Genomic DNA, 26,636 nt, shown 5'->3' with positions numbered 1-26,636 from the left:
AGCTTCCCAACACATCCCATGCAGTAGCCTTGTCTTCCTGGATTTAGTGAGCCATTTTGTTAGGACCATCACAGAGACCTCAAAATTGCTGTCCCCACAGAGATTTTCCTTCAGAGCTTAGAGTCTTTCATTTTAGATACTGCCTATGTTTGCAGCGGGGTGGGGCAGTCACCGCAGGAGGCCAGGGACCTAAGCAGGATGCTGTGGCATTTCCTGAAGACGATGGGCTCATTTCAGAGAGGAATGTTTGCTGGAAAGATGGCCACTAGAAGCTCTGCCTGAGCAGAGCAGCCCCTTTCAGTGCCTGGAAAGGAACCCAGGGCAAATAGAAGACATACTGTGTGTTGAAAGGCTGGGACGATGGTGATTCCAATGGTTAGCAAACTTCAATAACAACATCTAATAATTCTTCTTCTTCTTCTTCTTCTTCTTCTTCTTCTTCTTCTTCTTCTTCTTCTTCTTCTTCTTCTTCTTCTTCTTCTTCTCCTTCTCCTCCTCCTCCTCCTCCTCCTCCTCCTTCTCCTCCTCCTCCTCCTCCTCCTCCTCCTCTTCCTCCTCCTCCTCCTCCTCTTCCTTCTCCTCCTCCTCTTCCTTCTTCTCCTTGTCCTTCTCCTTGTCCTTCTCCTTCTCCTCCTCCTTCTTCTTCCTCTTCTTCTGTTTCTATTTTATTTTTATTTTATGTGCATTGGTGTTTCACCTGCATGTATATCTGTGTGAGGGTGTTGAGTCCCTTGGGAACTGGAGTTACAGACAGTCATGAGCTGTCATGTAGGTGTTGGAAATTGAACCTGAGTCCTCTGGAAGAGCAGCCCATGTTCCTAATGCTGTGCCATCTCTCAGCCCCTCCATTAGCAAACTCCTTTATGGTCCGGTAGGCTAACTCCTGTCAGCAGCCTGTTTTTGTCAATAAAAGTTTTATTGGAAGCTACCACGCACATTTCTTTATATGGGACGGCTTTTACAGCATAATGTGCAATGGTTGCAAAGAGGCCTTCTGGTTTAAAAGTCTAAACAGAAAGACATGCTAGCACTTCTTGATATGCACTAACCAAGGAGGGTTAGCAGTCAGCTTTAGGTAAAGAAAGTCAAATGAAGTTCCTTGGAGCCTTCCCAGTCTGACAAATGTCATCAGCCATATGTTGAGACCTTAATGAATGGGAAGCTTGTCTGGTCCATAGACTTAATACACACTGGGTCCAGAAGGATGACAGACAGTGCCTAGTTTGACCCTTGCATATTCATGTGGAGGAAACTGAGACCCATAGAGGCAACAAGACCTACCTGGAGCAGGTTTGGCTGAACATGGCCCAGAGAACCCAGTTCAGAGCACTTTGTTCCAAATGGCTCTTTCATTGTAAGCATGTATGTATACACATGCAGGTGGGGCGGGGGGTGGTGGTGGTGAGAGAGAGAGAATGAGTTAATCTGTAATAAAATGGCAAAGATGTGCATGCCTCTAAAGGGCAGTTGGTTATATTGTTTCTCCTGTGCGTATGGCCTTTGAGCCAGGAGAAGTGTGGACACGGATTGCCACTTTGTCCTTTATAAAGAGGCTGCTGTCCTGGCAAGGGCTGCCCCATAGCAACATGGCTAAAATGGTCACAGGCCGTTCTACTTGAGGCCAACTCCTGCATAGCAGCTGCCCGGCGGCTGCCAGTAGCGCACTGTCTGCCTAGCACCTGCCTTCCCTGCTGTCACCAGATCGGAATGCAAGCCCTATCCATTGGGCCTACTCTCCTGGAGTGTGTCCGTTGTAAGGACCAGTGCCCCAAGGATACATGACCCCTGTATACCTTGACTTGTGTCCAAGGCTTTGGGGACACACAAGGTAGCTTAGCCTTTTGACTAAAAGGGATGCCAGATATTCTACCAAAGACTTTCTCAGCCAGATATAGTGACACAGGTCTTTAATTCTAGATATTGTAAGGGACTGAGGCAGGAGGATGACAAGTTCTAGGCTAACCTGGACTCCCTAGTGAAAGCCCCTAAATGCTGTTTCAACCCAAAAGTTAACTCAGTGGTAGAACACTTGATTAGCATACATGGTGCCCTAGGTTCAATCCCAATTACAAAAACAAAACAACAACAACAACAACCACAAAACAAAAAAGCAACTGGGGATCAGTTACTTCCTACCATGGGAGTTAGACCTGTTGAGGCAAAGGTTCCCTCTTACTCCCTATTCTGCATAGTTCTGCCTCCTGGGCATCCCTGGGAACAGCTTTGAAGCTAGAAGGGTTTTGTTTCTGTTATGGAAGAGAGGGTAAATGTCATGGTATAGGGTGTTAGATTTCTTGGTCAGTCCAACCACCTCCCCAGCTGGGTATTTCCAAAGGAAGTTAGTGGACCTCCCTGGAACTCATGTGTCCTCACCTGTGCAGCGAACGGTAAATGGGGCCCTCCCATCAGCACCTGCGACTGTCATGGTTAAACTGTTGGGTAGAGATTGAACCAAGGGTTGTTCCTACTGGGATTCTGCAAGAATACATCCACACCCCGAGGCTCTCAGGCAGGCTTGGCTGGGCAGTTAGTTTCCCAGGCAGAGGACACTTCAGAATTCTGGAAACCTGACCTAGAGATTAGAACTAGGGGGTGGGAGGGTGGAGAAGCAGGGGTGGGGGGAGGAGGGAACAAAGAGCTGGGAGCAGTAGGAAATTCCCAGGATTGTACTTGCAAAGCCTGACAGCCCCACTAGCTCCTCTGGGCACTGGGTTCTGGAGTCAATGGTGTCTGGGTAAGACAAAGTTGCAAGCTCATGAGTCCTGGACTCTGTGTGTGTGTGTGTGTGTGTGTGTGTGTGTGTGTGTGTGTGTGTGTGTGTGTGTGCAAAGCAAAATGAAACAGTGACTAAGAACCTGTTTTTGAAGTCAGACAGGGGAAACTCAGTTTCCTCCTATGTGCAATGGGAACGACGCCAGCTAAGGGATTGTGTGACATCATGCCTGTAAGGGCTCGGCTCACTTTCCCACACACTGTCAGCCCACTCAGTAAAATCTGAAGAGTACCAACTTTGTGTTGAGTGGAAATCTGTGGGAAGCAAGACAGCATTTAGGAGTTTTCATTCTAGTGGGCTTGGAAAGATAACAACAACAGTGAGCGCAGTGGTGTGGCTCAGGAAGAGTAGGACTCAGCCAAGGGTCACAGAATGTGATAGAAGCGGGGACAAGTGGCCACTGCAGAGCCAACTGCTTCTTAAAATGGGTGTCATCTGATGGGAAAATCGAGAAGAAGACAGCCACAAACAAGTGGCTTGCCCAAAGGCCATGGAGCCGTGAGCAGCTGTTGAGCTCAATTGTAAAGAGCTGGCACGGTTGATAGCGGCCTTACGAGTCTTAGGTGTTTGCGTCCTTAAGTGAGGGCTTTTGGACATCATCTAATTTGCATATTTTAGAGATGGCCTTTGGCGGCCATGGGAGAGACCGCATTGGGTGGGAGGGTGGTGGGCAAATGGGAGACAAGTTACGAATCTTTCCCCCAACGCTGCAGGAGATGAGGATAGCATAGACCGGTGACAGCAGAGATGGGGAGTACAGGATGGCTGGTACCCATGTCCTAGCAGGAGGAGCCAGGGGACCAGGATGTTAAAGGGTCCATCCTTCTTTGCAGGTATAGGCAAGGACACACACTTAAGCCATGTTAGGTCTTGGAGAATGCCCACCTCTGTGTAAAATGCTGGACAGCCTCACGCTCAGGAAGTATGGGAATTTGGAAGAGAAAAACTATATTTGTTTTAGCATTTTCTTTAAATATGAATGTAGGTGACAAAAAAAAAAAGCCTCAGTGGTGCCTGGGACTTGTCACCAGTGGAAATCACAGATATTTCCATATTGCTTCACAGTTGTCAATGTTCTCTGGAAATATTTGGGCTTATTGCTAATTAGAAGTTGTAGGCAATTACTACACTTGCCACGGCTCTCACAGCTCAGTATGTTAATAAGGAAACACTATTAGGGTAGGATTCGCCCTTCTGAGTAGTTTTTTAAAAACTTATGTGTGTGTGATGTGTGTGTATCTATGTGTGGGAGTGCTCACGTGAATGAGGAGGTCCATGGAGGCCGAAGAAGGCAACGGATCCCCTGGAGCTGGAGTTGGCCACCACCTGCCAGGCGCTTCAAGAGTAATATATGCTCTCAATCATGGAGCCGTCCCTCCAGCCCCACCTTTTCAATGTTTTATAAGTGTATTTTGATATTAACCGTGTTTTCTTTATAACCCTGTGTTTTATTTTTTGCTTTATGCATTCAAAGGCATTCTGAGGACTTTATAACCTTCACTGCATTGTGTAGGGGCCTGTGACTCAGAGAAGGCCAAGGCCTCTTCCTCCACTGTGTGAGAACGGCCGAGGCACAGAGATGTCGATCTTATCTTGGTCATGTGCACAGAGCTGGTGGGGGAATTATACCCAAACCCATGCAGCTCTTTCTGATTCCTCTGTGTGTCCTCCTCCCCTTTCTTTGTGCATGCAGGAATGTACGGCACACACACACACACACACACACACACACACACACACACATATACACACACACAGAGGGGGGTCAAATATCCAGGCAGATCTCCATGAATTTATAGCCAGCCTGGTCTACATAGTAAGTCTCAGGCCAGCCAGGGCTACATAGCAAGACTGTGTCTTAAAAAAAAAAAAAAAAAAAAAAAAGGAGAGATGGCTCAGCGGGTAAGAGCACTGACTGCTCTTCCACAGGTCCTGAGTTCAATTCCCAGCAACCACATGGTGGCTCACAACCATCTGTAATGGGATCTGATTCCCTCTTCTTGTATGAAGAGAGTGACAGTATACTCTTATACTTAAATAAATAAATTTTTAAAAAAAAAGAGGGAGGCTGGGCGTGGTGGCGCATGCCTTTAGTCCCAGCACTTGGGAGGCAGAGGCAGGCGGATTTCTGAGTTCGAGGCCAGCCTGGTCTACAAAGTGAGTTCCAGGACAGCCAGGGCTATACAGAGAAACCCTGTCTTGGGAAAAAAAAAAAAAAAAGAGGGAGAAGGAAGAGAAAGAAAAAAAAAAAAAAGATAAAAATGAGGATCTACCATTCTGCTCTGGTAGATCTTAGAGGGAAAGGAAATGGATATTTTTTTGCCCCTACTTCGTGCCCCTTGAGTGAATGAACAGAAACAGAGAACATAGCCTGGGCTAGCTGCAAGCAAGCAAATAAGTAAAATGAAGCTGGGATTATGGGCCACAGCTCCAGCCATCGAACTCTAGGTCAGGATGTCTTGATCCAGCCCGGGCCCTGGGGACACTGCCAGCTTGAGCACAGTAAGCCCCTGAACTTGGTTTCCCAAGATGATCTGGGCACTAGATCTGCCTTTACCTGGCTGTCAGACAGTAAAGTAAGATACCTTGTAAAGGTACTTGGTACCAAGAGGTCCTACAAGGACTGTGGCTATAATGAGATGGTGCCCAGCTCTCCCTGATCTCAGGGAGGGGACAGACACCTCCTTGCTCCATGGGATAGGCATGACCATTAGGCTCCTGGCAAGACTAGGGGAGCATCGGAGATGAGCCATCAGGGAGGACAGTCCTTCATCCCATCCCCATCCCTGTCCCAGCGTGAGTAGCGCTGCTCCTGTTTTACGCACTCTCTATTTCATAAGTGGGGGCCTAGATGGACTGTCTCTTGGCAGAAGCTGCACTTGACTCATGGCTTGGGAACAAGTACCCGGCTGGCTGCCAGGAGCAGAATTTACCTCAGATTCTCTGCCTTCTGCCTTCCCTTCTCTCCCCAGGTTCCATTTTAGTACCTCTGACTTATTTTGGCTTTTGCCAGACCCACGGGCCTAGACAAAAAGCTGGTGATTGTCCACTGGGATTCTGACACCTGCCCTATGCTCTGCCCCATGCAGAGATGCACACCCCCCCAGGAGTTGGAGTTCTGAACCAGGTATTGGGTCTCTAAGATGTGTCCATTCAGAGGACCAGAGGAAGACCCAGAGGAGGGACAAGCTGGGACAGTCAGGCAGTCAGGGTGGCTATGTGTGGGAAAGAGGATAGACTTGAACATATACATGATTAAAAACAAAAACCTTCCAGCTGGAAAGGACATTAAATAGAAAGAGGGTAGTCTCTGGCCTCCCCTCTCTCTAAGCAATCCCTTATTCCCATTCTCTCAGTGGCTTAGTATTGTCTATGTGCCCTTCTCACAGCCATGAAGTAGTATGAAGGGCTCCCCATGTATCGGTGTAAAACCACAGGCAGAGTAATACAGAGCCAGCCCTCCCTTCCCGTAGCCAAAGTATGGCTATGAAGATGGGAAGGGAAGGTCTTGTATTTCTTTTAAAATAATGTTTTAAATAAATAAAATAAATAATAAATAAGAATTTTAAATAAATAGTTTTAAAATTACTTATTTTCATGTGTATGTTTTGTCTGCACAGAGACCACATGAGTCAACTGCCCAAGGAGACCAGAAAAGGGTAGTGGATCCTCTGGGACTGGAGTTACAGACAGTTAGAAGCTGCCACATGGGTGCTAAGAACAGAACCTGAGCTCTCTACGAGAGGAACAAGTGCTCTTAGCCACTGGGCCATCTGTCCACCTCCAAAGAGGGAGTGCTTTTGTTGTTGTTCTGTTTGTTGATCAGTAGTGGGGGAGTGATGGGGGATCATTGCGTGTGGCTAGAAGGCTGTATCCAGGCATTCAGAGATGCGAGAAACCTCACAGTGTGCAGAGGAACTTGGATCCAGTTAGGGAGGCCACTTGTTAAGTGCTAAAGAGCCTGGTTTTTGGCATTGGAAGACTTGGTGTCAAATCCTAGTTCTATGTTTCTTTGGCATGTTTCTCAGCTATGTGATTCCGAATATCTATCTATCTATCTCTCTCTCTCTCTCTCTCTCTCTCTCTCTCTCTCTCTCTCTCTCTCTCCCTCCCTCCCTCTTTCTCTCTCTCTCTCTCTCTCTCTCCCTCCCTCCCTCCCTCTCTCCCCTCCATCCCCCTTTCTTTCTTTCCTTTTTTCTTATCTATTTCATGTGTGTGCATATTCTATTTGCATATATGTCTGCACCAATGTGCCTGATGCACTTGGAAACCAGAAGAGGGCAATGGATCTCTTGGGGCTGAAGCTACAGACAGTTCTGAGCTGCCATGTGGGTGCTAGGAATAGATCCTGGGTCCTCTGCAGGAGGAGCAGATGCTTTCAACCCCTGAACTATCTCTCCATCTCTAGACAAGTTTCTTTGCCTACTTGAGTCCATTTCTGCATTGCTAACAACCCTTTGGGGTGGCTAGGACCTGTCTGTGAAGTCCGCCGCTCTCCCCAAGGGCACCCTGATGCACAAGGACAACCTCCTTGTTTCTGCTGGTCTCATCCTGTGACTGATGGGTGGGGCTGGGGAGCTGACCCCTGACAGGTAGGCCAGGTGAATTCTGGGTGTTTCGGGAGTAATTTTTGGAAGGAGGAGAGCCAGCCGATCGATCTGCAGCTCAAAATAGCTTGGAAGTGCAAGAACAACAGTAAATAATGGTTTCCGGATGCTTTTAAATCTTGGCATTTCCTGATCTTGGCTCAGCTGGACCAGACAGCTTCATCAGCGTTTACTGCCGAGGCCAGCAACACACGCCTCCCCTGGCCGTGATCCAGGCCGAGGCTGCTTTCAAGAAAATCAGATCTAGAAATGTTTGGACCTCTGGCACAAGTCCTTTGAGTCCTGGACATAGAGTAAGGATCAGACAGCATCTGGGCTTGTGTCCTGGGTGGGACTAAAGGAAAATGTGAGCAAAAAGGCTCAATTCGATGGAGCAAGTGGCTATGACATTGGCTCAATCTTAGACAGGCTCCTGAATGCTCTCAGTATTTATTGAGCACTTACTGTGTATCAGGTACTAGGGATATCATGCAGATAAATGTTTAATTTCTCATTATAAGTTATAGAAGGCTCAAGATTGAGAAGGCTATGAGAGGATACAGTCGGGGTCCTAATGTGGTCTGTAGAAGCTTCTAGAAGGAGGGAAGGAAGGAAAGAAGGAAGGGAGGGAGGGAGGGAGGGAGGGAGGGAGGGAGGGAGGGAGGGACAGGTGGATAAGCATTACCTGGGTTAGATGTCCATTCTAGAGATGTATTCCACAGAGAGAGAATGGAGTGTGCAAAATCTTACGGGGAGAGACCCTGATGGAGAGAGGTCCTGAGGAGTCAGGAACAGACAATTGGCCAAGGCTGAGGCAGAGGAGTGCTACAGCTTTAAAATGACCCAGGAGAGGTACACAGGAGCCAGACCCTACAGAGCCTATGGACCAGAGACAGTTTTGTCATTCCCTCAGAGGTTCCTAGAGGGATTTGGCAGGCTCAGATCTGCATCTCACAGTGATAGCCATAGCTGCTTTATCCAGCAGCCTGGAAATGCCTTAAACTGCTGGAAGGGGCCCAAGTGGAGGCAAGAGGCCTTGGTTACCTTTGAGATGTGAGGGGAATCTGCTGGAGACTGGGCCATCCTCAGATCTGATGGTTAACAACACCATGCCTGTGTGGTGAGCGACGGGCAGAGCCATCCATCAGCCCTACCTGCAGCTGTTCCAGGACCATGTTAAGATCTCACTAATGACCATTGACTTTTTTTTAACCTTCAAAACTTTTAATTCTGTGTGTGTATGTGTGGGTGTGCGTGAATATGTGCACCTGAGTACAGTGCCCATAGAAGCCAGAGCTGTTGGGTCTCTTACACCTGGAGTTACAGAGATGTGATCTGCATACTCTGGTCCTCTCTAAGAGCAGTACACATTCTTAACCTCTCTCCATCTTGGCCATCTTTCCAGCCTAGCCATTGCTTTTCAATACTGACTTTGCACCAGATACCATATAGAGATCTTCTCACTCAACCCTTATAGGAACCTGAAGGAGCCAAATGTGATTCTTGCTAACGCTCCCTTATCCAAAAAAATAAGAGTGGTTAAATCTCTTGGCCAGAATTACACAGCACAGGACCTCCTATCCCATTGGACAAACTAGAAGTGTTTGACCCTGCTCAGGGCAAGCCATAACCCAGGCTTCAATCCGGTTGCTCTAGTGACCCTCAACATTGCGTCTGCCCTAGTCACATGAACCAGTTCTGAGGCAGGCCTAGAAAGGCATTGTCATGTGTGGCCTGAGGGGACACAGCCTTGTGGTTCTTGATCCGTGCTCAGGCCTGCTGGCTCTGGCAGCTCTTGCTGGGAGCTGAGGAGTGTGTCCTCTGGGGATTGGATGGTTTCTGCTGCTTGGGTTTTTGTTGTTATTGACCTTCTGTGCTTTCCTCTTTCCTCTCTGCTCCCACCTTGTCCCCATCTGCTGCTGCCCATGGGGTCTTGGCCTTGCTTCCCAGATGTGCAGGCAGGACTTGGAATTGTAGCAGAAGCCGGCTTCCTTCTGGCCCAAGGAAGGAAAGAAGAGTGAGCAGCTGTTACCTGCCAGGGTCTTGGTGCATGGTTGGCCTCTGTGGTCTCACCAAGCCTCGGGCAGTATCTAGGAGGGTACTCAGCATTATCTGTTCTCACTAGATGGGGATTGCCAGCTGGCAGAATTTAGACTCATGTGCTAGGCTCTCTTCCCGATTTTAATACTCTTGCTTGAACGCACTTGAATGCGCATGTGTACCTCCAGGATCTTATTAAAGGTAGGCTCTGATTGAGGTCTGGGTCAGCATGAAAGGTGGGTACTCCAGGTTAGGTTGTTGTTACTGTGACCCCAAAGCTAGGAGCAAGTGAGGCTGTGCCAGGTGTCTCACACTTGGCCCATGACAGTCTCCATGACACTTGGTCCCTTAGAACTCATGCCCTTCATGCGTTCTTCCTCATAAGGAGTTGCTTATGGGGTCTATCTTATGCCCAGGGTGTCACTTGCTGACCCCACATGTACCAAGGCCCTGGTGACTTCTCCTGGTCTGTGAGGTTGGCCGGTGTTGGGATATGGGAAAGAGGCTCAGAGCTGTAACCAGCACAAGGTCCGTGCCACTGTAGAACCCCACTTGCGTTCTCTGTTACTGCTTCAGCTAGGAGCTGGAGGTCTAAGGCTGGGTCCTCTTCCTCTCTCTGACTTACTGTGTGGCCACTTCCCCTCCTGACACCTCTGACACCTCAGCATCACTATTGGGAAAACACTTCAACTTCTGCCTTGTTGGGAAGAGCAGAGAAGAGAATGTCCACGTAGAACTCTTACAAACTCAGATATCCCAAGACCTAGCAAGGAGGGCAAAGGGATTTGTTCTCAGTGTTGAATAGTGTGACTTCCAACCTCTTTTTTCAGGCTTGAGTGACTCCTGGACATTGTGGGCTTCCTTTTGACTGACTCTGTGGGCAATGACACTCCTACCCTGGGTCACCTGCTTCTTAAGAAGGCAGTCAGTGAACATTTGTGGTGGAATGGCAGATCTCTTGGTCTGTCCAGGTCTTCAGCCTGGACCTTCTGCAGAAGGCAGACCCCCACCGTGACTGAAAAACCATTATCTGCGCCTCAGCCTGTGGGTCTTCCCCAGCAGCTCAGCCTGCCTGGCCTCTGGCTCTCCCTAGCCACATGACCGAGGAAAGCCTATGGGACCAAAGAGAGTCTCTTTTCCCACCAGCTTTATCTGGGAGTCTGTGGGTCTGGATTTCTCATCTGACCCAACTGAAAAGGAAAGAAGTTTCCGTAGGGAATACATGGATGCAGAAGACCTCTTTCAAGGAGGAGAGTGTGAGGGAGCCGATGGCTCTCACAGGAATGTGTGGCAGAGATATCAAAACTGGCCATGGAAATGGGAGCTCTCTGCTCAGGTCTACTTCCAGCCTTCCCACAAAGACTGGACACCATTCTAGGTGCTGGGAATCAGCCTAGAGAAAACACAGTCGGACCCTGGCACACTAGAGGCAACCAGGCCCTGGTTTGGCGCTATAGCCAAAGTATAGTGCTATAAGCCTTACAGAATGTGTGACTTGGGAGGGGTTTCGGGAATTTCCCTGAGATGGAGTGGTGGGACAGTGGCCGTGATAGGGCAGAGGTCAAGGGTTCAAGAGCTGTGTTCCAGAGGAAGGAAATACCACTGTTTTGCAGTCACAGATAGGTGGGCAAAAGAGAACTCCTCTGGCCAAGCTAGGCTGGAAACCCTATGAAACTTTAGTACATGGTAGGGTTTTCAGCCAGTATGTATGCCCAGCTTGGTTTGCTGGGGCGCTAGCCTTCCCTGGGTACTTCTCTGTGAGGTGTTGCCTGGCTTCAAAGGAGTCAGCAGGCATTGGGAACTTGCCATCCCACCAGGGCTTCAAAGTCCAGCAGCCTAGAGTCAAGACTTTTCTCTGCAGTGGCAATCACAGCACACCGTGGGTCAGGCCTAATAGGGCAACAAGGAATTTGAGCTTAAGTCTGGACCCACATTCCTGCTCAGCAGGGCTGCATTACCTACTCTCAGGCCTCAGGTTCTCTATCCTAAGATGAAGCAAACCCACTTAGCTGGGCTCTCATGGGCCCCTTGGACCCAGAGTGATGGAGAGATCCCTTCAGAAGTGGTTGCATAGTCTGCAGTCTGGGTCAAATTAACCTCATAAAGACCTTTAGACCACCATCGAAGTGTGTGTGTGTGTGTGTGTGTGTGTGTGTGTGTGTGTGTGTGTGTGTGTATGTGTGTGTATGTGTGTGTGTATGTGTGTGTATGTGTGTGTGTATGTGTGTGTATGTGTGTGTGTGTATGTGTGTGTGTGTGTGTGTATGTGTATATGTGTGTGTGTGTGTATGTGTGTGTGTATGTGTATATGTGTGTGTGTGTGTGTGTGTGTGTGTGTGTGTGTGTGTGCAGTGTGGGTAGTTGTGTATATGTCTATGGTGCAAAATTGTACCCTATTTTTCAGGTATAGAAAATAGTAACATGGCTATTTTATTTTATTTTGGGGCCAGGCATATTGTGTTGAATTCACTAAGGTTAACTGGTGAGACAGCTTGCCACTGTATGGCTCTCAGCTAATAAAAATGGAAAATCTAATTAACTCCCTCGGAATTCCTTTCTCTTCAAAGCCAAAGGCCTGACTGGGGCTGTGGGGGAGGCAAAGAACAGGCTGGGGGTTCCCCAGGGAGCCCAGCATGGGAACCGCAGGACCAGATGGGCCATGTGGCCCTCTAGCTTCCACACTGTGTGGCAGCAGGGGCACTGGTGGGCTGAGCACTGACTGAGTCACGCTCCCCGGGTGGGTTGAGGAGAGGACTGGCCAAGAAGCCTGGACTGGTGGGAAAACCTGGCTGCCTCAGCTTGCCAAGGTCCCAGACTGCTAGGAAACAGGAGCTCCCCAAAGGAACTATCCCGGCTCGGAGCCCCAAGGAGCCGACCACCTCAGGGTTGTTGATATTGGGCAGGTCACAGCAAGGCCTCATTCCACCTGGGCAGATGGGAAAAGATGTGAGCTTGCACCTCGCCGGCCTGTCGAGCATGACATTTTCTCAGATGCTACATGGGGCTGCCTGACCTTCACTCTTCTGCCAGAACCCCTTTCTGCTTCTTTCTGGTTATTTATAACAGTGCTAACAGGCAAAGGGCTTTTCAGATGAGCCCCAGCCAAGGCTCCACCATCTCTGCTGCCAGCTGGGGCAAGAGACAACATGGATGAAACTAGAGAAAATGCATTTCCAGGACCCCAAGGAGCCTGCCTTCCTTCCTTCCTTCCTTCCTTCCTTCCTTCCTTCCTTCCTTCCTTCCTTCCTTCCTTCCTTCCTCCCTCCCTCCCTCCCTCCCTCCCTCCCTCCCTCCCTCCCTCTCTCTCTCTCTCTCTCTTTCTTTCTTTCTCTTTTTCTTTCCTTTTCTTAGTCTTCTTATGTCTCTGGGACTTTTAAACATTCATTTTGCTTCTATTAGAGTAAAACAAAGCACCATTGTATGCAAAACATACATACCAATGTACTCAAAGCAATGGCATTAAATACACTGATTATTCTGTATGAGCTCTCCAGTCTCCCTCTCCAAAATGTTTGGGTTTTGTGTGTGTGTGTGTGTGTGTGTGTGTGTATGTGTGTGTGTGTGTGTGTGTGTGTTTCTTTTGTTTGTTTTGAAGCAGGTCTCACTATGCAGCTGTGTCTATCCTGGAACTCACTATGTTGACCAGGCTGGCCTTGAACTCACAGAGATCTTCTTGCCTCTGCCCCTTGGGTGCTGGGAATAAAGGTGTGTGCCATCATGCTTGGCTGGACAAAATGTTTTTGTCAGGTCCTTTTCAGCCATCTAACCCAGGAGTCATTAGCCCTGCCCCAGATATACTCTAAATTTGGGGAACCCTTTTGAATGAAGGAAAGAACTAGGCAGATTGTTGCTAGGGTCCCAGTGGCCTCTATTTTTAGCTACAGAGGGGTGAAAAAACCTGGTTCCCTGGCCCAGCTTTCCTTATTAGTAAGTCAGAAGGGGAGAGAATGCCTTGATTTGGGGGAAAAACCAGGAATCTTCTCTCATCTCTCATTCTTTTATCTATTATTTATTTAGGTGTGTGTGCTGTGTGTGTGTGTGTGTGTGTGTGTGTGTGTGTGTGTGTGTACCAGTGCCATGGCACCAATGTGGTCAGAGAACAATTTTTAGTAGTTCTCTCTCTTCTACCATGTAGGTCCCAGAGATCAAACTCAGGTCCCTCCAGATTTGGCAGCAAGCCCCTTAATTCACTGAGCCCTCTTGCAAGCCTTCTACTCTTTTTAAAGGAACTCTAGTCATTGTTAGACTCCATTCCTTTATTTTATTTCTTTTTTGGGGGGGGGGGTGAGACAGGGTTTCTCTGTGTGGCCCTGGAATGCACTCTGTAGACCAGGCTGGCCCCAAACTTAGAAATCCACCTGCTTCTGCCTCCCAAGTGCTGGGATTAAAGGTGTGAGCCACCACTGCCTGGCAACTCTGTTCCCTTATAAATAAACAGAGGGAGTATTTTATAATCTACTTCAAAATTGAAAGCTGGGCATAGTGAGACAGGCCCATACTTCCAGCTGTTCAGAAGGCTAAAGTTAGAGAATCAGAAGTTTAAGGCTCACCTGGGCTACAAAGCAGATTCCAGTCCAGGCTGGGCAACATAGTGGAGCCATGTCTCAAAAATCAGACACACAAGGGCTGGTGAGATAGGGAGGGTAGGTGGGGGATGAAGAAAGACAGTGCCATATGAAACAAGACTGCCTGAGTTTAGTCCCTGGACACATGTGCTGTGACACACAGGCCCACAGGATGCATACATGTAATAATAATAATAAATAAAAACATATACATATATGACTATAGATGTGTGGATGTAGCTCAGTGGTAAAGCATTTTCTAGAAACCTGGGCTGAATGAAGAGAGAGGGAGATAAATAGGTAGGTAGGTAGGTAGGTAGGTTGGTAGATAGATAGATAGATAGATAGATAGATAGATAGATAGATAGATAGATAGATAGATAGATGACATACATTCATACAAACATACATACATACATGAAGGGAAGAAAGAAGGGAGGGAGGGCAAGAGGGAAGGAGGGACAGGAACAGACAGAACAAAAGAACATGAACTTTTGTTGGCCAGTTGTCATATTGCACATATATCATGCCAGCCTTTATGAAGCTGAGGCAGGAGACCAAGAGTTTGAATCCAATCTGGGTACATGTTGAGAACCTGTTTCAAAAAACAACCAAGCCCCAAACTGAATGGCGCTCACTCCTCTTGTTAGTCCTTTTGCTACGTTGAGAAGAATTTAGTAGCTTTTCCTATGGAGAGCATTTTACAGTTTCCCCAAACACTTTTCCACCCAAAATACTTCACCAAACAGACTAGGACAGTTCCATAGCCAGTGACGGCTTAGAGGTGCCACTGCAGAGAGATCGAAATGCAGGGCCCAAGTCTCAGCCCATCACATGGCCTAGGATGTAATACCATTTTAGTCTCCTGCACATAAAGTAAATCCTTCGTTGCATCTTGTCAAGGCAGGGCCAGATTAGGCCAAGAAGGCACTTGACTCCTGTGCTCACAACTCAGTAATCAAAATAAGTTGTATTTCAATTCGTTGCTTTTTTTAAAAAAATTCGTAAATATAAAGATACCAATTTTAAAAATACAGACAGGAACCTGGAGCACCAGGATGGTTCCCCCAGGGCCTGAGGCCGAGGGATAACTCAGAACTCCCCACTCCACCATATGTGTTAGTCACGGTAGGTGTATTGTCTCTTCTTCGCCCTCCTCCTCTCCCACCCCCTTCTTGATGTGCCTTTTATAACCTTGGCTGCCTGAGCCATCCTCTTCTCAGCGATGGCTCTGCCTTCCAGTTCCTGTACATTACTGTGACAGATCCCCCTCCGCCCCACCCCTACCTAAGCAACCCCAGGGCCTCTCAAGGCCTTTCAACCACTCCTGAGTATTAGAGGAGCAGGCCCGGGTGGCATTTGATCCTGGTGGTTTATTTTCGGCCCTGCCCTTCAGCAACTGATAAATGTAGCGCCGGGCAGAGGCGATGTGCTAGAATGGTGTGTGCTGACATCAGATGGCTTGTGTGTTCACGTACCTTCAGTCTCGACCTCACGGAGAGGGGCCTCGAACCAGGCACGGAAAGCTGCACAAAGCAGTTTTGCCCCCACAGGGGTTGACAGGGGTGAAATTATTATGTGATAACTGGGGCTGTAAGAGCAATCTAGCTTTGTTTGGGGGTTGTCTGGGGAAAAAACAATAATTAACACTTACTCTTTGGCTCTTGATCACTGCCCTTCACAGTTCACACAGCTCTTGTTTTGCTTATTACACACGTATTCATTGAACACCTACTACATGCCAGACATCATGCCATGCACTGGAGGTGGGGGAGGGGGATGCATATCGGGGGCAAAGCAGGACAAGGTTCTGCTGCCAGGGAACTCCTAGTTAAAGAATAGATACGTTTAAAATAGGGGAAAGTTCAGAAAGTGGGTGGTAGTGGCGGTGGTTGCGCAACAGTGTGGATGTAGTTAATGCCACTAAATTGCAGGCTTGAAAGTAGTTAAAAATTATTCCAGAAAAATAAAGCGCTCTCTCCGAGAGAGAATCTCAGAAGGTTGCTGGCAATGCCAGAGGCTGGGTGGTCTGCTCAAGTGGTTGGAGACCACCAAGGGGAGGTAGCCACTGGCAAGTGAGGGGTGCCAGTTCAGAGGGCCCCAGGTAGGAACCCACATGCTCCCTGCGTGTGGGTCCAGAGGCGCAGTGGCTGCCAGTGAATAGCAAGGCTCAGCCAGGCAGGGCCAGCTAGCTCTGCCTCTGGAGGGCTCTGCTGTGTGCACGCATCACTTGGCAGTTGAGCCAGTGTCTTTCCTGCCACTCTCATGGGAATTCAAGAGGCCCTTGAGTTTAAGTGCCTACAATCAGCAGCAAGGACAGGCAAACACAAAGTGCACAGTAGCCCAAGTCGCAGCACACACTGACCTTTTATTGTTTAAAAACAAACGCTGCCTTCCGGGGCCTGGACATCAGTAGGCCTGTGGAGAGGGGTACTAACGATATGGACCGGAATCCATGCTGCCCTGGCTAGAGAGGAAAGTCCCCCTCCCAGACCCTGGTACCAGACAAAGGAGAGTCTAGACTCCAAAGGCCCGCACCAGGCCCTGCAAGAGCTCCCAGCCTTCCAGGTTAATCCCACTCTGCCCAGCCAGCTGAGCTCACAGATCTCAGAGGGATAAGAGACTGGAGGCCACAGGGACTGGGGAAGGTGATGACTAAGGAAGATAGCACCTGCTCCGTGGACCTCTCTGTTCTCCTTCCCTCCCCACTTCCTGGCAGGTAGGAATCTGACCCAGAATTTGGGAACATGGACCGCAGCTGTTGAGGAAGTGACCTGCCGTTTGGAAAAGAGCTTGAACAGAGGTTACAGGGACATCCTCGTTGCATGATCGTGCCAGGGGCTGGCTCTGTGGATCTTGGGCAACTCCCCTCCTGTTCTCCCATTAGCCTCAATTTTATCACCTGCTGTATAAGAGATTTGTTTGGGCAAGTGTGGCAAGGGACCAGCCCAGCGCCCCACCCTTTATGGTGTTCCTCAACTGATATGCAGCAGTGTGGAATGGGTGGACATCAGTTATCTCTTATCTGCTGTCCGAGGGAGGGACTTTGTGGGAGATGGGGATTCCTAGAATAAAAGTCAGATAATTTATAGAATTCTGTACCCACCTAGCATCTTAACAAAGCCGTGTGTCCTTTGCTTTCATCTTGCCTCTGGCTAGAGGACTATCCCAGTCATTCTGGCAAAGTCCCCACCCCAGGGCCAAAGCCCCAGTGTCCTGCTTGGGGAGCCACACAGCTGGATCCAGATGTTTTTTCCCCCCGGCAGCCAGTGCAGAGCCCACCGTCTCCTCATCTATGATTCGGATCTCCCCATCGGTGTGTCTCCTCTTTGATCAGCTCTCATCCGTATCACATTTGACAGCAGTTTGGTTTTTCAGTAACTCGAGCTCTTGGCGTCCGCAGCCCACAGCTTAGTTTTCACGGAGCTCTCTCGCCTCTTCTACTAACATGTTCTAGTTAAGAACGATTTAAGTTTTGTAAGGCTGGTAACAAATGAGTTGGGAGGAAGCAGGGGCCTAGCAGAGCACAAGCTCTAGGGAGGCAGGTTGGGTGAGCGGTGACGGTGTGCAGGACAGAAGCACACCCAGTTGGCTGGCCAGCTGGAGACTGGGTATCGCTCTACCATAGGTCTGGTAGGATTAGGTTTGTCCATAGCCTACAGAAACACTAACATGGCAAGAAGTTCTGGGTGGAGCTGGGCTGCTGCTGTTCAGGTTGGTTCTGATGCCCTGTCCCTAGAGCAGAGCTATTGTCCCAAGTACACTGTACCTTGGCTCCTTTACAGTTGACACGGATAAGCTCATGACCAGTTCTGAGTACCTGACCCTGCCTTGCTCTCTGAGCTGGAGGATCCGTTCTTATCAAACTTTCCCTTAGGTTCTTTGACCAGATGCTTGGTGAAAGCTTGGAACCTGGCTATAAAGGGCTGAACTTCGTGTTGTGTTCGGTTGGCCCAAGGCCAGACACTCCCATGGTTTGCCTAGCCCAGGGTTGAGGCCCTTCAGAGATCTCTGACTTTAAGCATTTCTGGACTTTTCTGGCTGGGCTTCGAACATCTTTATCTTATCTATTTGTTCTTCCTTGCATTTGAGCTTGTGCATTTGTTCGTGTGTGTGTGTGTGTGTGTGTGTGTGTGTGTGTGTGATGCTGTAAGTATTTGGTTGGGGGGAGGAATACAAAGCTTGCCTACCCTTCTTACTATTCTTCTAGGCTTCTTTAGGAGTTTTGTATTAATTTGGAAGACAAGGAGAAGATTGGTTTTTTGTTTTTTTGTTTTTTTGTTTTTTTTTTTTTGTAAGAGAGATGAATTAGCTATCACTTTGTCATTGATAGGTGATACAAACTCCGACTGGCATGCAGTTTAGATGGGGGGTTTATTCACTTGTACAACTGTAGAGCGCAGGGAGTCACTGCCTCCAGACCCAGATGGATCCAGTTCATAAATTACCTTGCTGGAATCTGACTCTCTGGGTTGGCTCTGCATTGCCCTAGCTTGCTGCTGTCTAGGTTGCTGTTCCTGGGGACTGGCAAAGATGGCTGCCAGCCTTTCTAGAATAGCTGAGCCCTCCTAATCAGATGCTTCACAAAACCTGAATCCAATCTTGCCCACTTGGCCAGACTTACTTACCTGGCTTTAGGGGAGGGATAGGTTCCCAAAGATAGTAGACTTCTCTCATGGGTGGGAGTGCGGGGGTGGGGGGGGGGTGGGGGGGATTGTTGAGATGCAGCCCAAACAGGAGACGTCAGAGAAGAAGGAAATGGCTTTTGTGGGGACCTTGTATGTATTTCCTTCCCTCCTTTCCCAGAAAGGCATGGAGGGGAGGCTCAGGGTCATGGCCTAGATTAGGCCATTTGTAATGGATTAGTAATGGCTGCTCTAGCTTCCTGTTCTAAGGACACGAATCTCACTCACAAGAGCTCTACCCTGTGACCCAGTCACACACACACACTCCCAATACCCCATCTTCTAACATTATCACCTTTCACTTTGGGGAGTAGGATTTCAACACATGAATTCGTGGGGTCGTATTCAGTCTACATCAACCTGGGATCCTCACCAAGTACCTGGCATGTGGGAAGCACTCAGCCTAGCTTCCTTATTTTGGTAAGAGGCCTGGTAGGTAGGCCTCTCCTTATCATCATTATTTGTCTGTAAAAACAAAGCCAAGGTGATTGTCTTGATCTCAGAGGAGTCAGGGCCAAGGCCACCTCCGCTTGGCTGTTTCTCACCTCAGTACTGGTCTTCCTTTTGTACTTGAATTTCCACTCTGGAAGTTCATTCCTTTGTTCACTCATTGATGTGTTCATTTAATTAAATGCTGAGTTCAGCCTAAATATTACCCCAAAGCTTACATGGTTCTGAGACATTTGATAAACTCAAAAACTGTATGAAAGATTTGGGTAAGAGGGGCCCTGGGGTCTGTCCAGTCTCAAGTTCTGAGAATCCCCTGAAAGAGCCAAGGTGAAGTACAGCCTAGGTCCAAAACCCAAGCTGTCCCTGTCGTTACCTGCCATACCCCACTCCTCCCTTCCACTCAGGAATTCTGAGAATTTGCTCGGGGCCATGGAGTAAGCTTGGAGATTTGCTGATTACAGGCAGGAAAACTAGACTGAACATCTTTTTTTTTTTTTTTTTTTTTTTTCCTCCTGAAGATGCATTCTTTCTGAAGCAGGGGATCAATTTCCAACAAGATACACAAGCTTCCAATGAAGCTACTTATGTGAGTCTGGAATGAAGCCGTGCAGATCCTCTGCCAGGGTCATTTATCTCCCGGGCTTGAGGAAGCCACAACCCTTTCTGATGAGGGGTACAGTGCTGCCGGAGGAAGGGGCACAATGGGACAGCAACTTGAATGGAGAACCAATGGGCGAGAGAAGTGTCGTAGGAAGCAGGGAACACGGTGCAGCGTTGCTGTCCCTAGTCCTGACCTTGCTGACTTGAGTCATTCCAACCTCCCCCCACACACACACCTTCCTTCGACACACTTCCCCTCTGTCAGTGGGAACGAGTGGTCTGAAGTGGTCCTCTCACACTCACAGTAAAGAGGGCTAGCACAGGCATTTTAGAGGAAAGACTTGGGTTTGACTCAGCCTCACCTCTCTGGGACCTTGGGTGCTCTTTGGAGATAAGGTTATAGACAGAACAGATCAAGTTAAGTTGAGGTCAATTAGGTCGGCCTTGATCTGGCATGGCTAGCATCTTATCAAAGGGAGAAAACCTTACGTAGAAAAGGAAGATAGCCACCTCCGAGGCAAACAGAGAGGACTGAGACAGAGCAGTTCTTTCCCTTGAAAGCCTTGGAAGAGCCCAGATGGCAGTCTGGTATCAGCCCACCAGCCCCTCAGACTACAGGTCCTGATTTTCTGTGGATGCCATGCACAGGTGGTAGGCTGTCACTTGCAACCATAGCAATAGACACAGGTGACCTTCCCCCATCAGCCTCCTGACCAGTACTGTGTGGACAGTGGCGTCCACTCTCCTGGGTTGTTTTAGGACTCTGAGGCGAAGGTGTGCATGAGAGACTTAGCGTGGCTTTTGGCATATTGTGAGCACTCAATAATAGCGGTGTCTCTTAGTCCTGTGCCATGACCTCTTGGCTCTATCAGGAGAGCTTGCAAAAGGTAGACAGCTTGGACAGGGCCAGAAAGCCCCAGTTGAGACCTTTCCCAGGGAACTGGGTCACCTTACGTACCCCTTCAAAAGCCTGTAAATGTAGAGGAGGCCAAGACTGCCCCATTAGTGGAGCACCTAATGGTTTTTAGCTGGAGAGTGGTCTCGGGCCTAATTGACGAAGCTACAAAGCCAAGGTCCTTTATTTTTATACGCTGGCTGTACTCTGGGTATGTTGAACTGCTCTGAAGATCAATATGTGCGGCCGCCATGGGCATTTATGGGCATTTTGTGAAGGAGGTAGCGTGGTCACCAAGGAGGGACAGATGCTCTCTGGATGACCCTGAGCAGACAGACCCCTGACCCTCCTTGAGCCTCAGTTTGCACATCTGCAAAGGGAACAGGGTAGAGCAGCCAGCTCAGGAGCTTTTCCACTAAGCTGTGTGAGGACCTCCAAGTTGTGTGTGAATTCTATGTGCACACATGTGTCTTGGGGAAGAACTTACATTACGCTTCTCTTTTTGGAAGCTCTGGAGCTTGAACCCAGAGCTTTTGTGTATGCCAAAAGCAGGCACTTCGCCACTGGGCCATCCACTGGGAAGTATCCCAGCCATTTTATCTGGGTCTGGAAGGAGCATCTACCTCCCAGATCATCCACCACCTAGATTACCTTTCAGGACTGCTGACTCCTTGCTGAACTGGGCTTCTGAGAGTCTGATTCTAAGACTGCTTCTAAAACCTGGGTGCTACGGAGGTAAGAGAGACCAAGGGCATAGCAGAAGGCTGACTACTGAAGGCTTTGCTGGTCAGCAGACTCCTGCTGTCTGTCTAGCACCCATCTATCTCAGCTGCAGGCTGTCCTTGCTATCCTATGGCCCAGTACATGATAGCCAAGTGATGGCTCTCCAGCTTGCCACCTCCTGTCTCCTGTGTGCCTCCATCCACCTAATACCGTTGCTATGCTGACCCTACCCCCATCCTGCTCAGGCACGGTTGCTATGGTGACTCCACCCCCATCACACTCAGAGTGAAACCCAAATCTCTTACAATCCCCACCTGATCCGGCTTCCACCTGCCTGGCCCACTGCCATCCCCTGCCACCCCCCAGCTCCTGTCAGGGAGCTGCAGCTTGCTGAGCTCAGCACTTCCCAGGCTCCATGGCAGCATGTCCTAGGTTCATCCTCACTGAGCTCTTTGCCCTGACTAATACCCCCTCAAAGCCCCTCCTGCCTCTTCCATCACCTGACTTCTGTCTGTCCCCACCTCACACACACCCCATCCCCTCATCTAAAACACTCAACTCCCATGCTCCAAATGGCCCAGCAAATCCAGACCTAATATTTACCCCAGAGAAATAAAGACATGTCTGCTGAAAGACTTATACACAACTGTTCCAGACTTACAATGGCCCAAACTTAAAAGCAAAGCAATTGACCATCCACAAAAGCCAAAGCCATCCACATTGTCACAGACTGAGTGGGTGTATAGAGGGACAGAAGCTCCAAGAGGGAGCTATTGAGCACTGGTTATTCGGAGCTGCTGAGTCAGCATGTTCCCCTCACTATCAAGCCCCGAGCTAGGCCCAGAAGCATCTAGCTGACCTCATCACAATTCCTGCAGTGGTCCTCCTTAGTCTTGAAGTTTGTATTCGAAGTCCCAATTAGATGCCAGAAGCTATTGTTAACACCAGACCCTGAGTGTTTTTTGTTCATTTTGTTCTTTGCATATGCACAGAACACGAAGCCCTTTCTGTCTTTACTAAGCCCTTACTCTGTACTGCAGCCTTAGCTGTAAGAGTTTGAGACGTGATAGTAAAACTGGCATGAATTCTTCTTCTCCTCTTCACAAATTCTGAGACTGTAACTAGTTTTCCATCGGACTCTTCTCCTCCCCGATTAGAACACTTGCCTTTCCCTCTCATGGCTGCACATTAGCATGTCATGATGGCAGCACTACTGCTGTGAACTTTGGGAGCATTTACCAGTGAGATAAAAGAGTTAACTGGGGCTGGAGCGAGAGCTGGAGAGTTGGCTCAGCAGCGGTTAAGAGCACTGGCTGCTCTTCCAGAGGTCCTGAGTTCAAATCCCAGCAACCACACAGTGTCTCACAACTGTAATGAGATCGGATGCCCTCTTCTGGTGTGTCTGAAAACAGCTACAGTGTACTTACATATAATAAATAATCTTAAAAAAAAAAAAAGAGTTAACTGAACTGCCAGTCCACCTCAGTCTTTGAAGTAATGAAGGTGTCTCCAGAGACCCTAATGGGTGGGTCGTATACACTCTGTGGATACACTGGACCAATGAAGGCCTCAGAGACTGGGCCTGACTACTTAAGATTTCATCACACTAATCAGGATGACGCATAATTTTAAACTTAACGAATTGCTTACTTCTGGAATTTTCTGTATAGATAAGAGGGGCGTGACTAGAATCACATCTTCTGTGCTATTTGCCTAACTCCATCCTCCCTCAGCCCCAATGGTCCACCTCTAAGTGGACAGTGGTGGACTTTGTCCCACCCCTGGCAGTTGTATATTCTCTGGTACATAGCTCTGAGTAACTTGCAGCTCAGTATTTAGGGATACTGGGCATCCGTGTATTGGAGAAGATGGAGAGCAGGGATGGTGGGGACCTGTCCCTAGAGGCACAGGGCTGCTTGGCCTGAGACTCAGCTGGGATGGCCATGCGCACCGAGGCCTGGTCCCCATGCTGCCTGTATAGGCAGGATTCTTGCAAAATGCCAATTAAGATATTTGACCCAAATTTGGGTAAAAGCCCTTTTCCTGTTTCAAGTTGAGCTAATTATACACATTTATTCATAATTTATGAGACCTGGTAAGTGGGAACAATTAAGGAAAAGGCCCTGGAAAAGCCGATTTCTCTTGTGTCATATTTGCTTTGGGGGTTGCTGAGGCCCTTCCCTTCCACCTGCCACGGAACGATGCTACCTTCATTACGACCGACCGTCATCTTTCTCTGAGGTCGCTACCCTTAACCAACATTTATTGAGTACTCGGTGGACCCAACTGTAACATCATCTCAATTGCTCTTGAGTCCGTAAGGCAGGTACTGATGCTGTGCCCATTTCATAGGTGAGACAGTTGGGTTTCAGAGGGTCATGTGAATGGCCTTCCCTAACAGGCTCATGGTGGATGAGGGGGATGAAGGCAGGCCCCAGCTGCTTCCTCAAATCTGTGACAACCCGCCCACTATAGTGCTGTCTCCCCGCCTGCACAGTTTCTGAATCTTCGGGGCAGTCCTATAATTGGTGACGGGTACCCTTTGGGTAGTAGATGAGAAAGTCATCAGCTTCTGACTCAGCAGAGGTGGGCTGGCCCTAGTGTCTACAATAATAGTAAATCCCCAGGAGATGGGGATGCAGCTGGCCCTGCTACTTTGAGAGCCACTGGTCAGGATGCTGTCGCTACCCAGAGTCCCTTCAAACTTCCTCCCACCCTGCCTGCCCTCACTGCCGGTGGGTGAGGGGCTCTGTCAACCTCTTCCTGTGAGCTTACATGGATATTATCCCAAACCGAGAAGCTGTCAGCTTGGTTACCATTTCCTCCCACACACATGTAGACTGTGGATGGCCTGCGGCCCGAGACTATTCTGTGACTTAGCTTTTCTTTGCCACATCTTCACAGAGCTGCCTCGTTCTTTTCGGCAACACTGACGGATTCTGCAATCGAGCTGTGTCATGGCTTTATTTCAACCTAACCTCTGATGGGTGGTCTTCTATACTTTAGATATTATAAAGAACCCCACCACCACCACCACCATGCCTGTGAAGTTAGGTGTTTTACAAAAGCTTGGAAAATCACTCATTTTGTGTCATTATTATTATCTCTTTGTTCTGTTCTGGGATTAATATATACGGGACATTAGCTTTGCAGCAATGCTTTTCAGGTAACGGGCCCATACATAAAATGGCAACTGTTTTCAAGCTCTCAAAAAAAACCCAACAAAGTCCTAGAAAGACATGCTTCGTGGGCAGGGCCTTGAGGGATGTGCAGCAGGACAAAGGGAAAGGAGAGAAGTGGGGCCTTGTGCCTCGGGGCCCACTTTATCTTCCAATAGGCTTAGCGGTTTCAAGGAATAGGGCAAATCTTTACGGGTCGTAGTTACATGGTAAATTTGGGTCTTCGTATAAGGTCCTGATGTATAGTTTATGAATAAGCTGGCTGGGTATGGCCAAACTCATCTCTGATCACCTCTTCCCCTTCCTGTCTCCTCAGGGTGGGGACTCTGGAGAGGAACAGCTGTGTGCTGACTTGCCAGAGCTTGACCTCTCCCAGCTGGACGCCAGTGACTTTGACTCAGCCACGTGCTTTGGGGAGCTGCAGTGGTGCCCGGAGACCTCAGAGACAGAGCCCAGCCAGTACAGCCCCGATGACTCCGAGCTCTTCCAGGTGAGCCCCGACTTTCACCGGCCCTACCCTTTGTCGACTCCCCAGTCTCCTGCCTTCTATGCTTGGTCAAACCTACGTAGGTTCTTGGGCTCCTGTTTCCCTCTCTGGATCTACACCTGGCTTAGACCAGCTCTAGCTCCAGTTCCTGGCCCGTTTTGCCACCTCTAGAAAGCAGGCTCTGAAATGAGCTGCCCCTTCTGTGCCTCACAGGAGGAAGCAAGCTCTGCTGGCAGTCAGGGGGTTCTTAGTCCTCTGTGCCCACATTATTTCCACACCTCCTTTCCTGTAAGTCAGGTGTCAATACTTCTTGGGTTTATAAATGGGGAAACCGAGGCTTGGAGAAATTGGGCGAGTCACTTCCTCAGTAGCCGAATCAGTCTTAGACTCTGAGTGGGGGCATCGTGATTCATGCTTGCAAATTCCAGTACCAGGGGTGCTGAGACAGGAAGATGGCCATGAGTTTGAAGCAAGCCTGGGCTTCCTTCCATGAATGAATTCTTATCTCAAAAGACAAAAACTGGGAGCTAGGGAAATGGGCCAGCAGTTAAGAGATTGCTGCCCTTCCAGAAGACTCAAGTTTGATTCTCAGCACCCACGTTGGATAGCTCACAACCACTTTTAACTCTAGCTTCAGGGGATGTGACACTCTCTTCTGGCTTCTGCAGACACTGCACACATGTGTATGGACACATACACCTAAATACATTATAAAGAGATAAATTGTAGCAACTGCATTCAGCTATACAAGTCCAGCCTGCTTGGTGGTGAGGACTCCAGTGCAGAGCTTGTGGTATTGAACATCTGTGCCGTCCTGGGTTTGTCTGTCCTGGGTTTGCCTGTATGCACAGCCTCACTCTGTTCTCAGCAACTCTCACTAGAAAGGGCACCCAGAGGTGCAACCAAACCAGTGCCCAGAGCCATTCTGCAGAGTTCACTCAGCTCCAGTGGCTTGTGTGTCCATCCCCTGGCACATTCCTTCCATCCCGTTTACAATCACCAAACCCAGACACTATTGTGGATGCCAACAAGTGCTTGCTGACAGGAGCCTGATATAGCTGTCTCCTGAGAAGCTCTGCCAGAGCCTGACAAACACAGAAGTGGATGCTCACAGCCATCCATTGGACTGAGCACAGGGTCCCCAATGGAGGAGTTAGAGAAAGGACCCAGGGAGCTGAAGGGGTTTGCAGCCCCATAGGAGGAACAACAATATGAACTAACCAGTACTCCCAGAGCTCCCAGGGACTAAACCATCAATCAAAGAATATACATGGTGGGACTCATGGCTCCAGCTACATATGTAGCAGAGGATCGCCTAGTTGGACATCAGTGTGGGGAGAGGCCCTTGGTCCTGTGAAGGCTCTATGCCCCAGTGTGGGAGAATGCCAGGGCCAGGAAGTGAGAGTGGGTGAGTTGGTGAGCAGGGGGAGGGAGGAGGGGGTAGGGGGAGGGTGTTTTTCGGAGGAGAAACCAGGAAAGAGGATAACATTTTGAAATGTACATAAAGAAAATATCTTAAATAAATAAATAAATAAATAAATAAATAAATAAATAAATAAGGGGAAAAAGGCCTCTTCAATTGAATAGTAGCATGAACTGTCTAGGGTGCTCTTCAGAATAAAGGAAGTTCTACAGACATTTGCTTATGTGCAT

The 26,636-nt window shown here is 48.8% G+C and overlaps 1 protein-coding gene across 3 annotated transcripts in view; it reads left to right on the top strand.

The window, feature by feature from the left end:
* Window positions 1-26,636, top strand: part of Ppargc1b (peroxisome proliferative activated receptor, gamma, coactivator 1 beta) — a 109,312-nt gene that overhangs the window by 52,636 nt on the left and 30,040 nt on the right. For all 3 annotated transcript variants that reach the window (XM_006525698.3, NM_133249.3, NM_001364996.1), the window contains one exon: window positions 24,813-24,986. In XM_006525698.3, the coding sequence (XP_006525761.1) occupies window positions 24,813-24,986 (174 nt within the window). The remainder of the gene's footprint in view (window positions 1-24,812; window positions 24,987-26,636) is intronic.

Source organism: Mus musculus, chromosome 18 (genome assembly GCF_000001635.26).
Source record: "Mus musculus strain C57BL/6J chromosome 18, GRCm38.p6 C57BL/6J".
Classification (NCBI taxonomy): Eukaryota; Metazoa; Chordata; class Mammalia; order Rodentia; family Muridae; genus Mus; species Mus musculus.
The sequence above is the reverse complement of the archived record's forward strand: the minus strand, read 5'-3'. Positions and strand labels throughout refer to the sequence as shown.